The following is a 14,829-nucleotide window of genomic DNA, read 5'->3' on the forward strand; positions in this document are numbered from 1 at the left end:
TACAGGGAGGAGGAGAAGGAAAAGCTTCGTCTGGCTTCCGAAGGGAAGGGTTAACCGAGGAAAGGTACATGTGCTGCGCTGGCAGCAGGTAGTTAGCGGGAGAGAGTGCTGCTGTGGGATTTGTGGCAGGGCGGGGAAGCGGAAGGGCTCGGAGGGTACCGAGCTTGTGGGCAGAATGTAGACAAATAAAAAGCGTGTCCGTAGGTCTGTAGATGCGGTCCAGGGATGCTGGCTGTGGAGGCAGAGGGCTGGCTGGGAATTGCAGAGCCTCTGGGTTCAGAGAGTCCGGGATGCCACAGGGGAGAGAGCCCGGCAGGAAAGGGTGGCTGCAGGTAACACCTGCCGTGGGGAGGAGCGGGGGCAGCCCGCGGGGGACAGAAGCAGGGGGCACAACCAGCCCGTGGCGTTGGCAGCTCGGTTTGTCCTTGGCAGGGGCATCGGTCCTCATCTCGCAGTGCCCAGTGCTGTCTCCATGCAGGCAAGGGAAGGGGCGAGGGCTGGAGAGCGCAACCTGTCCTTCCAGTGGCAAGCAGTCCCTCCTTTCTGCTTGATATTTCTGTCTCTGTGTGTGCATGTAGGGGGCTGGTGGCTGCTCTCACATCCCCCTCTCTCCCCTTGCCAGAGAGCAGCAGGCAGAGCGCAGGCTGGCATGCTGCTTGGTTTCCTGGAGGGATCTATGCCACTTGGTGGCACTAAAAAGTTGCGCTGAAGCCCGGTATTCGCCCATTCGAAGAGCCCCCTCGCCCCCCAGCTCGGTGTGGCAGTGCAGTGCCCGGGCCCCCGGCACCGCGACCCCGGCGGGCAGCAAACTGCGGGGGGGCAGATCGGAAAAGGTCGCCGGGACTGCAGGGGTAAACTCTTCCCCGCGACTCCGTTTTAAGCAGCCTTTTTTTTTTTTTTTAATTTTTTTTTTTTTAAACCTTTGGATGATGCTGTTCTGAACGGATTGCCGCTTTCTTACTTGCTGGAGGGCAGTGCGGGAGAGAGGTGTCGGTTTGTAGGGGGACTTTGCAACCTTCAGAGCTTCTGGAGAGATTTTCTTACAGGGCAGATCGCAGGGTTAGCTCCCTATAAACACAGATTGCTACCGTGCATGTGTGAGGAAGGGCGGAGGTGTTTAGGCAGGTGGGTCAGGCTACAGCAAGTATTTAGGAAGACCAAGGCTGTGGTGGCAGAGAGCAAAGACCCATCTGTTGTTTCATCATTTGTTTGTTTATTCCTCCTCCTCATGCCTTCCCCCTCCCTTAAATCCAGGGACCGTTCACGCCTCTTGCAAATGAGATTTGGGCAATGCTGAGAGAACAGCGTGTTGCATGGCGTGTGTGTCTGTGCATGCATTCGCGGGGGTAGGATACTCGGTCCTCAGCATTTGCCATCAGAAGGAAATAGGATGTGCCTATAGCTGGAGGAGTGACAATGCTAGCCGAGTGGGGCTCACCTGCTGGTGATCTTTGCAGAGGCATTTGAGGATTATTCAGCTCCAGAAGGTCTGTGTGAGGAGTGCTATCTCTGCCGTGGCTGAAAATAGGAGGTGCCTACCCCTACCTGTCTTAATTATTGCCACCAAAAGGACCGTTTTGCCACCACTATGGGAAGAAGCATTTGCTGCTGCTGACAAGGTAACACTGTGGGCTGGGAGAGGGTATTTATGTGCCCTGGATTGTGGACAGAAACCCTGTGGATGCAGGAGGGACTGTTCCCCACCTCTCCTTTTCCTTCTTCTTGCCTTTGCTCTGTGCCCTGGTTGATGGAGGACTAGCACAACTCCTGGGGGACCAAGGAGCCAAGCGGTGGGGTACCTCTCCAGGGGTTGCTGGGGCATCACGGGGTCAGGGTGCTGGAGGGCAGCTGGCACTGATCCCTCCCCAGAAGCATGACATGTGTGGGGCTGCAGGGACTGGGGGTACTGCCATACCTGGGCTTGGTGATGTGTGTGACATAGTCCCTCTGTTCACAAGTGGGGATTTGTCTTGCTAGGAAGGTCTAATGGAAACGGGAATGTATTTGTTTTCCAGAGACAGCCAGGCTTAGCTCAGCCATAGACTTTTCTGTGTGACCTTGGGACAAATCACTTGGTTCTGCTAGGCAAGTCCCGTCTGTTCCTTATTTAATAATCGAAGCTAATGTCCCCACATGCAAAAATCATTCATTCATTATGGATTGAGGGGGGACAGCGATACCACCAGCCGAGCAGGGAGAGAGAGACCCAAGCAGCAGCGTGCATGCACACATACATGTCTGTATGCACAGCCACTTAGTTGTGGCAGCGCAGGTGGCTATGCTGGGAGTTAACCACCAGTAGTTTTCTCCAAGACCCAGCTCTATGCATTTATTAGTAAAAATGCGATCCTGCCTATCAAATGTGCCCACCAAGGCAATTTTTACCACCGGTTGCTTTTTAGGTTGTTTTGTTTTTGTCTTCTCCCTCCATAGACCTGCCTGGCTGCAAACGGCGGCGGCTGGCGGTGCTCAGCACCACGGACAGCGTCCGCTCCTCGCTGCCCGCTGCCCGCTGCCCGCTGCCCGCTGCCCGCTGCCCGCCGCCCGCTGCCCGCTGCCCGCTGCCCGCTGCCCGCTGCCCGCTGCCCGCTGCCCGCTGCCCGCAGGCAGCGCTGTCCCGCACCCTGGGGCTCCGCCACCCCGACAGCCCCACTCACATTCCATCCCTACCCTGAGGAGCAATTGCCCGTGGTGGGGAGGGGGTGGTTGGGTGCAGGGAGAGCCAGGACTTTTCTTTCTCCTAGTCTTTAAGACAAAGTAGGGGATCATGTCAAAAGTGGCAGAGGATCATCTTGAAAATACACCACTCTAAATTCCGAAAGGGAAAGATGTATGGAGGAGTTAACTGTCAGGGTTTTGAAATTCCCTATGACTTGTTTTTTTAATTATGGTATTCCTACACATTTCTATCGCATGCTAATGTTTTGAGAATTCTCAAATGCTTTGACTACATGCTAAGGTTTATATTCATGATCACAGGGTTGATCATTATTTCAAATTTTCAGAGAGTTTTTTTGGATCTCTATATAGTTTTTTTTTCTTTTTATTTTCCAACATAATTATGACGTTTCTGGCATAGTGGTAGTACTGGCATCCCACCATAACCACTCCTGTCGAGAGTTGCTGGAAAATGTTTTCTGAAACTGCTATTGCCTTTTTTTGATCACCTCCTCCATCCCACACAGTTTTATTAATTAACGAGATGTCTAGGACTACAGATGGAAACACACCTGAGCTATTAGTTCCCGCATATAACTGGGTTCTGGTAACAACAGCAATACTTAGTATATTTGGCAAAATAACGGAGATCACTGTAAGATTCCCATGGAAGTTAAGCACTACATACTAAAGCCAAAATTGTTTCATCAACCTGAAAGTGTGTGTGGACATAACATGGGAAAAAACTTCCAGGGTTTGCCAAGGATATTGTTGATAATTAAAGCATTTTATGTTTATTAACTATGAAGAAATGAGATCAACACTTTAGTCTTTTATTTCCAGTGGCTGTTCTGACCAAAAGGTGAAAATTCTGCCTTGCTACTTAGTTTTTTCTATTTCTAGGTGGAATTTCAGAAAACTGCTTTGTGGTCTCTTCTTTTGTATAAGGCTTTTTTCCTTATCAAAGAGCTTGATCCAATGTGCACTGGAACTCACAGATCTGATAATATAATGAACCGTGTTTGCTTGATGTTGGTTTTTTTGTTTGTTTTGGGGTTTTTTGTGGACAGAAAAAAAACTCCAGTAGAAACCCAGTAGTAGAAATCTCAAAACAGAACACAGTGCTCATATTTCATGATTTTCAAATAAAGACCATTTGAGTGTAGCAGGTTTTGTGTGACTGTAGAGAATTACCTCTGGAGAATGGGTAGGGGGGACCTCCTCCTGCAAAATGAGCCTCCCCAGAGCATAGGGAGAGAGATTGCCATAATAGCTTGAGCGCAATGCTTGGAGTTTGCAATGCCAATAGCCAGTAGAACTCAGCAAAGCTTAGCATCCTGAGTGTACTTTCTCCTAACATTGGTCCAAATCAAGATGAGCTGAGAAGTCGCTCTCTTTATGTAACTGTTTTTCTAAGGCTGTTCCATATTTTGCTACTGTAAATTCTTCACTATGGGATAAGTGACATGACTGATTCTGAACCAGTAATTCCGTTGCTGCTTGCTATGGTATTGTCCTCTCTGCTGACAAAACCTAGGCTAATTCCTTGGGATATACTGATTGGATCCATAGCAACATATATTATCTCATTTCTGAAGGATTTAAATTAATTATGGTATGTATTGCAAATGAATGGCTGGAAAGCATTTAATCAGCAGGTAAATGGCTGTAACTTATATAAACATAACTTATAAGTAAATATTGTCACTACAAACAAATGTATTTTATGAACCTTAGTTTTTGTGATTTTTCTGATCCTGAAAATCCTTTAAGGAGAACCTTAAACTCTAGATTAGTCTTTACAGATATTTAACCAATTGTATTCTTCTGAGGAACACAGAACATATTTCTAAGTCCTTTCCTGGACTCGGACATGAGTTCTCACTCTAGCACAGCACTGTTCTTTGATTAAGTAATCTGACATTTTAGTTTTGTTATTTAAATCTGCCTGAAGATTCCAAAACTATGAACGAGCCTGCAGTAAACTTTCAAAATTGTAACAAAGAACAAACCTGAAAGGAAGAGGTGCTTCTTCTCTCCTTTTAATTTTTTTTCCCGGTGATGCAGAACGGAATAAATAAAGAAATTTCCCTCAGCCGAGTTGGTGTTTTCATGGAGCCAAGTGGGTTCAGATTGCAAAGCACAGGTGCTCTGCCGTGGGATCACTAGTGGGCGCTGCTATAATAATGTAAATCCCGGTGGAAAGGGGATCACACTGCAGCTTTAAACACAGCTACACCTGTGGGAGCAGAGGCCTTTAACAACAGTCAGACGCATCCCAGGGATCAAATCTCTGCCACAGATATAGTGGCAAATAAGCTCTTTGTTAACCACTGCTCGTAGTCTGATTTTGATCAGGTTTTTTAATTTTTACCCTTATGTATTAGCACAATTTTTGGGGTTTTTTTAGTCTCTACAGACTGCAAGTACAGATGGACATGTATTTGAGATTGGTATAGTTTTCAAAGATTTATATTTTTTTAATGATGAAAGATTTGCATGATGTTTCACGGAATATTACAGATGCTCATTTTCTACTCGGTTAAACCTCAACATGAAGTAGCTGGAACTCTGCCCTAAGGGAACAGCTGAGAATTCCTCCTGACAGAGTCTGGCATGAAGTTTATACTGCCAGGGAGAACAGAGGTCATAGGAACATGTTGAGTGTTTCATCAGATCTGTGTCTTCAGTCATCTGGGTAGTATGTAAACTTTTGTCTAGGTCAAGACTGAGCAAAGAACAGGTAGGCAGCGTGATTTTTCTGTTCTACTTCTTCTGCAATTTCTCCAAGTCTGAGGTTAGGCACCAGAAGACAGAGATCAAAGTGTCATCTACTGTTAAAGCATGTGGCTTCAGGATAAGTTTATAGTTAGTTCCATAACCAAAATAAGCAAGGAAACTTGACACACCAATAATTAAGTACCTGATTCCATTTTGCTTATCTTTCAGTAAATTTGGTATCAGTCCATCGATGATGAAGAAATTGAACAGTATGAAAAATAAACTTGACCATAAGTGCTGTGTATGTTGTCCATCAATGAAAACAACTTAAAGCAGATAAATTATTAATTGGGAAACAATTTGCATTACTTTGTGCGTGCACTCAAGAATTCACTGTCTTTGATACTGCTGATACCTCTGTTCTCGATCTGAAGGCTATAGCATGTCAAATTCCCTTTAGGATTATCTCTAACAAATTAAACAAGAGTTATATTTAAGCTTATGAAATTTTACTTAATTTTGTTTTAGTACTCCTCCTGCTTGTAATAATAAGCTTCCTGTAGTAAGAGAGAATTGTAATCAAAATGTGGAAGGACTTGTATGTGATTCTTTTGGGAGAGAAGCACAGTGAAATTGTATATTTGAATAGTTCCCTTGGCCATCTTCTCTTCAGGAAGACATTCTCCAGGAAATGTAAATAGTGTCTATCAGCTCTCTGCTCAGTTATTTTGCCTAAAATGGGATTTGTTACCTGATTAGTCTCATGGTATCTTTATATGGCATGGCCAGCTGTATCCATCAGAAGGATGACAGGCAAGAAACACAAATTGAAATACGGGAAATTCTGTTTAAATATATATTAAAAAATCCCGTTTACTGTGACAGCGTTCAAACAGGTTGTGCAGAAAGGTTGTGGAGTCTCCATCCTCAGAGACATTAAGAACCTGACTGGACATGAAGCTAAGAAACCTGTTTGAACTGAATTTACAGTAAGCAAGGTGAATGGACCAGATAACTTCCCAAAATGCCTTTCCACCTCAGCCATTCTGTTCTTAAGTTAATGAGTGCAAGACCAATGCAAGACCTACATTGAAATATTAGTCAGTATACATTCCAAGTTTTTTCATTACATCATGAAAGGCCACAGAAAACATTAACTTCAGGTGTTTTGGATGTGAATCCTAAGCCTAATACTATAAAACATAAGTAGTGTTCTCTGTGTAATTAGTAACTTTTTTAAGCCCCAAGTAAATCAACTTTAGCTTTAATAGAGTGACCAAAGTTCATTAATTGTGGAGCAACTGCAGTCTGCATCTGGCTCCTTCTTCTCCCTAGGATGCCACAGAGTGGCATTCATATTGCTTTCAGAAATAGGAATCCCCCAGCTATGACGTATCCTAGTATTGTGGAACCAGAAATATAAAGGAGACCTTCAGCTTTGCCTCATTCTTTACCCTGTAATTTTATACTAATAGACACAACTAAACAGAGAGGAGCAAACAGCTGTTCTTTGGAGGGAAGAAGACAAAAATGGCCTTCCTGCCATCTCTTTGTCATATTATCCTGCATGGAAATTCTTCAATCCATAAACACAAGACCAAGAAATTTGGTCAAATTGTGTTGTAGAATTAAATTGGTGGATTTGGATTGGATTATTTTTTTGTACCACAAGCTCACCCCATGCCCCCAAACTCTATTTTTACAGCTGCAGATTCTCAGGCAGGTAGGTTATAAAAAGGTATCTAATGTATATCCAGTTACAGTCTGAGGCAGAGCTGGCACTTGTCTGGATATACTTGTGCTCTGGACGCATAGCCTTAATTTGAGAAGCTCAGAAAAATGAGCATCCACGGTGTTCAATAACAGAGTACTATTTCTGTTCAAATGTTAGTAAATTAATAAATAATTAAATTTTTTTAAAGCCATAATACATTCAATTAATTAAAGGTATAGGAATTTGACAGCTGTGATCTTGCACAAAGATATCCCCTGTCATTCACCCTTTGGACTGTTTGCAAATTACATGGTACCAGCTTCAGAGTCATGGAACAAATAATTGCAAGGCATAAGCAATAGTGATAGTCTGTAATTAGAGACTAATTAACCTGAACTGAACTGCTGTTATTCCTTAGTGGCAAAGGGTTGCAGTATTGATAAGCCAACACTTCACAGCCAAAAAAATCTAAACCTTCCTGAAGTGTTTTACAGTTTTCTGAACCTTATTTTATTATTAGCGATTTATATTACTAAAATAATATTACATTAACTTATTAATATTCCAATTAACATTTTAAAATTATGTATATGTTTTCTCTTTTTAAGGATTTGCATTTTATTTGGGAACACTCAGTCAAACACACTCAATCCTTTGTGTAAATAATTTATAATTTTTACATGAAGGTAAAAAATAATGGAGAAAGCCTAACATGAAGCAGGATGTTTTTAGATTTGTGTGTCTCATCTTCAGAATCAGGAAGAGTTTCACTGTGGCACTATACTGAATGACCTAGCTGTGAGGAGTAAATTCAAGATTAAAATCCTGTGAGATTTTTGACTTGAAGAAACAGAAGTAGATTTCCAATGACAATGGTTTCTTTCACTTTACTATATCTAGGTGCTGTCAGAGTCATTGTTAATGAATTAGAAGTGATTGACGGCATCTGAAATGTATGGAATTTAAATTTTTTTTATTGCATCAAAAGACTTATGTTAATAAAACTGAGATTGGGTTCTGCCCCAGAATTTTGCAGTTGTTTTGTTAATAATGAAATTGGTCATATGGTTCTCTGACTAGCTCAACATCTTAGATTTAAAAGTGCACTTAGCTTTCTGTACTATCAGTGCATTCATTGGCAGGTGAGGAGTAATAGACGGTACTTTAATGTGCTCAGGGATAAAGACCTGGCAAAGCACTACTTAAGCACTACATTTAAAACTGGAAGCATTCTGCTGCAAATCCACTGCTATGTGCAGAACATTTTCAAGTACATTTTCAAGGTCCACAAATTAACCACAGCCCAAGATGTGAAGTATTTACTGATTTATTTATCCTTCAGCAACAGTAAAGATGAATACAGATTGTGTTGCAGTCTACAGGTAAATGTAGCTGATCAAATATTTTAAGCATTAGTACATCTGTGAATGTCTTTGTGTTAACTTCTGGATGCCAGTAAAGTCTGTAAGGCCATCTAAAATATAGGAATTTCTCAAATTGCTTTTTGATGATTTTTGAAGTGAGGATATAATGTCTTTTGTGCATTCAAAAATATTTCCCCAAATAATTTTTAAACACGAGTGTCAAAAAGGAAGAAGTTGATTTATACCAGCAGAAGTACAAGCCTAACATTGTGAAACATTTGAGATTTTTTTTCCAGCATGAAAATAATGAAACCAATCGTACATAGTAGACAACATTTTACAGGCATTGACAGCTGCAGAAATAGGTGCAATTGTAGAAGAGATTATAAAGCTGACTTTATAAATAATTTTAAAGCTCTTTCTCTTACTTATTAATTTGAAGGGTATGAGGATTATGACCACAGCTCTGCATAACTGTCCACTCAGAGATGATGGTGACTCCTTAGAGAACACATGCCAACTCCTGGTTAACCATCAGTCTAGTGCTCCTTCTATCCAGAAGATTTGATAACTGCTTTTCACCAGCTCTCCAGCTTTGTTCCATCATGTTGTCTCTACCAGCCTAAACCATTTCCTAAAATGGTCCTTTCGCTGTTCCTTGCAATCCTGCTGTTGAAGGAAGATGTCTGTGGGAACTTTGGGCTTTTGGTTTCAGCACAGGCAAATGAGAGAAGGGTGGTTGCACACATGCCTGGTGATATTATCATTGGGGCTCTATTCTCTGTCCATCATCAGCCAACTGTTGACAAAGTTCACGAGAGGAAATGTGGAGAGGTAAGAGAGCAGTATGGTATTCAGAGAGTGGAGGCCATGCTACACACCCTTGACAGAATTAATTTGGACCCCACACTGTTGCCAAATATAACGTTAGGATGTGAAATAAGGGACTCCTGCTGGCATTCTGCTGTGGCTCTGGAGCAGAGCATTGAGTTTATAAGGGACTCTCTTATTTCATCAGAAGAAGAGGAAGGGATGGTGAAATGTGTGGATGGATCATCATCGTCGTTCCGCTCCAAGAAACCCATTGTTGGTGTCATTGGGCCTGGCTCTAGCTCTGTGGCTATCCAGGTCCAGAACTTGTTGCAGCTTTTCAATATACCTCAGATTGCTTATTCTGCCACAAGCATGGACCTAAGCGACAAAACTCTGTTCAAGTATTTTATGAGAGTGGTGCCATCTGATGCTCAGCAAGCAAAGGCCATGGTGGACATTGTCAAACGCTATAACTGGACCTATGTTTCTGCTGTACACACAGAAGGTAAGAACTTGGTTTTTACCATATAAAAATTCCTTTGAACTACTTTGGTGTGGTCTAATGGATGGGTGATGATAGTTTGATGTTGTTGGGGTTTTGCCAGTCAGCTGTCAACAGTATAGTCTTTTACTTTACTTAATAATATCTTTACACTCTCTGTGGGTCTGAAGTAGCATCGTGTTGCCAATGGCTGAAAACAAATTTGAAATGTGGGATGGTGTGTGCTTTAGTGCTGCTTCAAAGTGCTTGTTCTGGAGTCTCCTAAATGACCTAAATTTAATCTAGTCTACATTAATTTATTTTTCTTTATCTATTAATCAATGCATTTATGTAGAATAATAATTTTCACTATTTTAGAATCAATGGGTCATGAGAAAGCGTCTGGTCTTCATAGTGCAGATGAGAGCTAAATCATCATTTGAAACTCTAGCTGAGTCAGAATGTGTTCCTGCTTAATATCTGAGCCACAGAGGCACAAGTACTAGAAAACATGCAATTCTGGCTAATGGTTGAATGCAAGTTGTCCCAGCTCCTTGAGATCAGAACTCTTTCCATCCCTTTTATAGTACTCCATGGAACATTGCACCCACTTCTTGCTCTTTGTCTGGACATTTTGAGAGAGAGCAAGGCAAGTGTCCTTGAATTTTCCTCATATATTTATGCTCCATCCCATGTCCAGAAAATCAGAATTGAGAGCCTAATTTCTTTCCTCTTTTTGGTTATTTGACATAAAGCTTAAGTCATTTACCCAGTGTTCAGAACAATATATGATTAAAGGGAAATGTTATGGAAATTTTACTTGATTTCATTATTCCTTGTACTGATAGAGCTGAGAGAGTTCATCTTGCTAGAAGTGACTAGAATTTCACACTGCCTTAAGAACAAATTTCATCAGCCCCCATCTAATGACACCAGCATTTAAAGAGTTTTACAGAATTAAGTGAATGGCAGAATATAATGGCTCAGAATATAATCTGAGAATGAAAAACTTTAAGAGATTGAGTAGCGGTGGCAACATTGCCGAAGAGTGGCAGATGCTGCTGGCTTTATTACAACCAATAGAGAGCAGATTGCCCTTCCCACACACTGACTATGCTTCTCTGGCAGACTTTATACTATTCAAAGCCCCTTTTGGGGAGATACTGGTCCAATGGTATTATGTCAAAATCTCTTTCCTCCTGTGGATATGCAGAGAACTTATTCTGCAGTATTTAAAAAAAAGAGAAGTTAGAACTTGCATGCAGATTGTTGCAATCATGTTTCCATCATGACAGTGAGAGCTGGTAAATAGCTGCAGCCTCTTTTGTAGGGGGATGCAGGAATATATTGGCAGCTTAATCTAAAACTTCAGTGTATAAAACAATTTATAAATCACTCTACATGGCATCCTGTAGTGAAGGTATTCTGTACCAAGCTGATGCCTTTGGCACTGTTAGGTCTGCAGCCTTCCCTTCATAAATATGTATGAAAACATCGTGGTCAAAAATAATGCCACCAACAAGAGCATAAGATTTTACATCCTGACTACTTTTGATGACTCATCTAGATTTTGCTATGAACAACTTTTACACCTCTCCTTATTGAGATGGGATGCTTTTATATTCAGCGTGGGAATAGTCATGCTTATATCAAGGTCTGATTCTTCACAGAGTGAAAATATATACTTTTACCACCTTCTTGGACACTCTTTGGAGCATATGGTAGCATATGGTGCGATAATCTTATGGCAGAGGAACTTTGTACTGTGCAGTGGAAAAAGAAGGAATAGGGACACAAGGGCTGGGATGGGACATACATGCTATGGGCAAGAGAAGAGAAGTAAATGAGAGAAGAGCCGAATGTGAAGAAGGAGAAATGAAGAATTATATATGTAGTACAACATGCGCCTGCTTCTCAATTAATATTCATATTAAAGTGAATATTGTAGATGGCACATTGTTAAAACCTCGGGCGTCATTCCTGGCATATTTACAGGTATATAATTTTGGACTTCAGTGAATGAACATTAAACTTGGGTGAACCTTATGATCCTATCATCTAATTGCATAGTCTGCTAATGATGATGAAGAGGCTCTCCAGGTAAATAACATCAAGCAAATGTTTTATTAAAATAGAACAGATGGTATTTATGATGGAATAGAAAAATACCAACTGATCAAAGTACTTCTTTGAAATGTGAAAATGTCTGGTGTTCTGGGCACTTTTCAAAGACTATGGCACATGTTATAACTTGCATTTTTTTAACCATCATTAAAAAACCCTACACATGAGTGCTAAAGAAAAATAATTGACTAACAAGCAAAAGACTGATTATTTATCTATTTATTTTGTAATTATTTTTCATTTTATTATAGTATCTGCTAGTTTATAATGTTCTAAATATGCCTCTAAACTCAGTGTCCTACATTCACAGGTATTATTTTAAAATAGAGTGAAAAAAATTTGAATCCTGCTCCTTGCAATTTTTATTGATGTAGGATCTTTACCACCAATTGAAAGTAGTCTTTCTTTTCACACTTCAGGTAGCTCTGGCCAGCAACAATCATTATCTTTAGCTAATATTCATTCATTAATTCATTCATTAACCAGATTCTTCTGATCTTTATGAGCATATTCTGATCAATATGATCTTTGGCTTCTGTGAAGTATTTTTGAGGAGAGGGAGTGTCCTCTCTTGCAAAGCTGGATGGGGAGTAAAAACGAGGCATAAAAAGCCTGTTACTTCCACTGCTTTGGTAGTTCCGTTAGCAGATAAATTTATAGGTCTCTTTTTGGTCTAGTGTAAGAAAAACCTGGCTAAAACTATCAATAGTTTCATAATAAAAAGCTTCTTGTTTGAATCTTTCCTTAAATATTTACTAATTATCTGTGTCTGCAGTGGATTAATGTTTTGGGAGGTTGATCTGAAGTGTGTTAAATCTTTACTCAAGACTTCCAGATTTAAAATACATTTTAAAAAATTGAGAGATTCTTGTAAGCTTTGCTCCTTTGACATTTATCATTACAATTTAAACTGGGTGATGACTCTAGGTGTACAAGTGTCCACTAAAAGTAAATTTTTTTCCAAAAAATGGGAAGGTAACAAGGACTGCTGTCAGTGTAGCTCTTGTAAATTTAAGCAGAAAGTTTCTGTAATCCTTTCAGTAGAAAATGTGAGAAAAAAGTTAATGAAATTTTTCACAGAACAACAGTCATCTTCATTTACTGTAGTGTATTTCACATGGCCAAACAGAGATCTTTGCAAGACTTAGATAGTCTTAGGTTTTAACTCTGCCTTGCTTGGCTCTGTCAAAAATCTTTGTCATCATTATCTTCCCCCATTTTCCAACTCTACCTTGCACTGAATAACTTGTGGAGCTCTATTCTGAACCAATCTGTCTTTAAAATAAAACCTTTTCATGCACCATGAAGTTGTTTTTCAAAAAACCATATCAGTTTTGAGGTACAGTCCACACTGTGGACCCATGAACACACAAGTTAGCAGTGCATGTCAGGGAGCTAGGAGTGAGCAGGAATGAGGGAAACTGGGATGTGAAACTCTTTGTACTAAAGACGTATGTGTGCCCAAGCATGAAGCACCTGCCTTCACATTTATGGGTTACTACAACAGGTGTGCAGGGTGTGCTGGAGTTCCTACTGATCCAATTCTTTCAGATGACATTTTTTTTTCCAGATTTTTTTTTCCACTTCTGTGATGGGAGCAGAGCTTAAACCAGCTTTCCTTAAAATTAAACCAACATTCACTTCTTAAACCAACTTCACAGACAGACAGTCAATAATGCAGCTGAGAGCTCTGTATGTGCTTTTCTCTAAAGAAAAGTATCATAGCAGAGAGAAGGCCTCTAGATTAGTCTCGCAGTCTTGCTAGAATGTTTGAGATCCTTTTTGGCTCACGTAACTGTTGTCCACCTCTATGGAAACCAACTCACACAGGAAGGCATAGAGGGGAAAATTTGTGCATGCAGAAAGGCATAGAGAGGAAAATTTTGCCTTTTGGGTGCTGATGTTTGGCATGCAGGGTCATGCAGCTCATGCACCATGGTCATTTCTCTCAGCCTCTTCTTGCTTAACCACTTGACACCACAGCGAATCGGAAATGGTTGGAGAAATCAGGAAGAGGCTGGCTGGCTACCCAAAGAGACAAAGAGCTGCCTGTTTACCTCATTTCCCATATGAAAGCATTCCCTGGTCTTTTTGAAAGATCAAAGGAAAATATGAGCAATTTTCTCTTCTCCTGACATTGAGGATTGAAAGCCTCATTCTGAAAGCCAGTTTGAACTCAGTACCCTCCTGTTAACCAGACTGACGTTTGGATCAGGCCTTCCTAGTCAGAAACAAGATCAATGCCTCAGAATCTGTGCTTAAAATTTGCCTGGAGTCAAATGAATTAATAACTGGAAAGGCAATTTTCATTGCCATTGGAAACCATTTATTTTGCTGCATGGACTAGGATGAAGAGGTGATTATGCTGGAAAAATAAAACTGTACAGGGGTACAATTGAAGCAGAATAAGACAAATATATTGGGGGTGGCAAAGGATGAATTTGTTCTGGTTATGTAAAAGGTGTAATTTTCTTTTGAACACAGCCTTAAGAAATAAGTCAGTTTGTTGACATTTTCTTCAGGCAGCTCTGCAGGTAAACATTGAATGAAAGTCATCCTCAAAGTCCTCTTTGTTTAACATCACTTTCCTCCATTTAAATTTATCATAAGTGCATATAAAGAGGTGGTTCACATTAATTTTCTAGGGATGTAAGCCGGGAAGCATAACAAAAGCAGACCTTTTTTTCCCTACACATAAAAATTGTTTCACACAATTCCTTTAATATTTGTTCAAATGTGTCTGGTTTCAAGACTTTTTTTGCTTGCATTCTTTGCTCCCAAATAAAAAGATAAACAAAAATTTTCATAGTCTGTGACAATAGGATGAAGAAATGAATGAAAGAGCTGCAAAAAGCTGATGTTAAACCAGCTGCCTGGAACAAACCACTTATATGAAGTCTTTTCTTCAGACTAGATTTTTCTCCTTTAGGAACAACAATTGTATCATGGTCAGA

At 40.7% G+C, this 14,829-nt stretch overlaps 1 protein-coding gene across 4 annotated transcripts in view; it reads left to right on the forward strand.

Moving 5' to 3' along the window:
* The first annotated feature begins 688 nt into the window (after positions 1-688).
* The window catches only part of GRM5 (glutamate metabotropic receptor 5), a 236,228-nt gene continuing 222,087 nt past the window's right edge, over positions 689-14,829 (forward strand). For 3 of the 4 annotated variants that reach the window (XM_085065359.1, XM_085065334.1, XM_085065350.1), the window contains exons 1-2: positions 983-1,619; positions 8,900-9,775. In XM_085065359.1, the coding sequence (XP_084921485.1) occupies positions 9,097-9,775 (679 nt within the window). In that variant the 5' untranslated portion in view covers positions 983-1,619; positions 8,900-9,096. Of the gene's footprint in view, positions 852-982; positions 1,620-8,899; positions 9,776-14,829 lie in introns of those variants that run through there. The other variant, XM_085065342.1, reaches the window with a different exon arrangement.

Source organism: Lichenostomus cassidix, chromosome 1 (genome assembly GCF_008360975.1).
Source record: "Lichenostomus cassidix isolate B80296 chromosome 1, HeHo_3.0, whole genome shotgun sequence".
In the NCBI taxonomy this organism is placed as follows: domain Eukaryota; kingdom Metazoa; phylum Chordata; class Aves; order Passeriformes; family Meliphagidae; genus Lichenostomus; species Lichenostomus cassidix.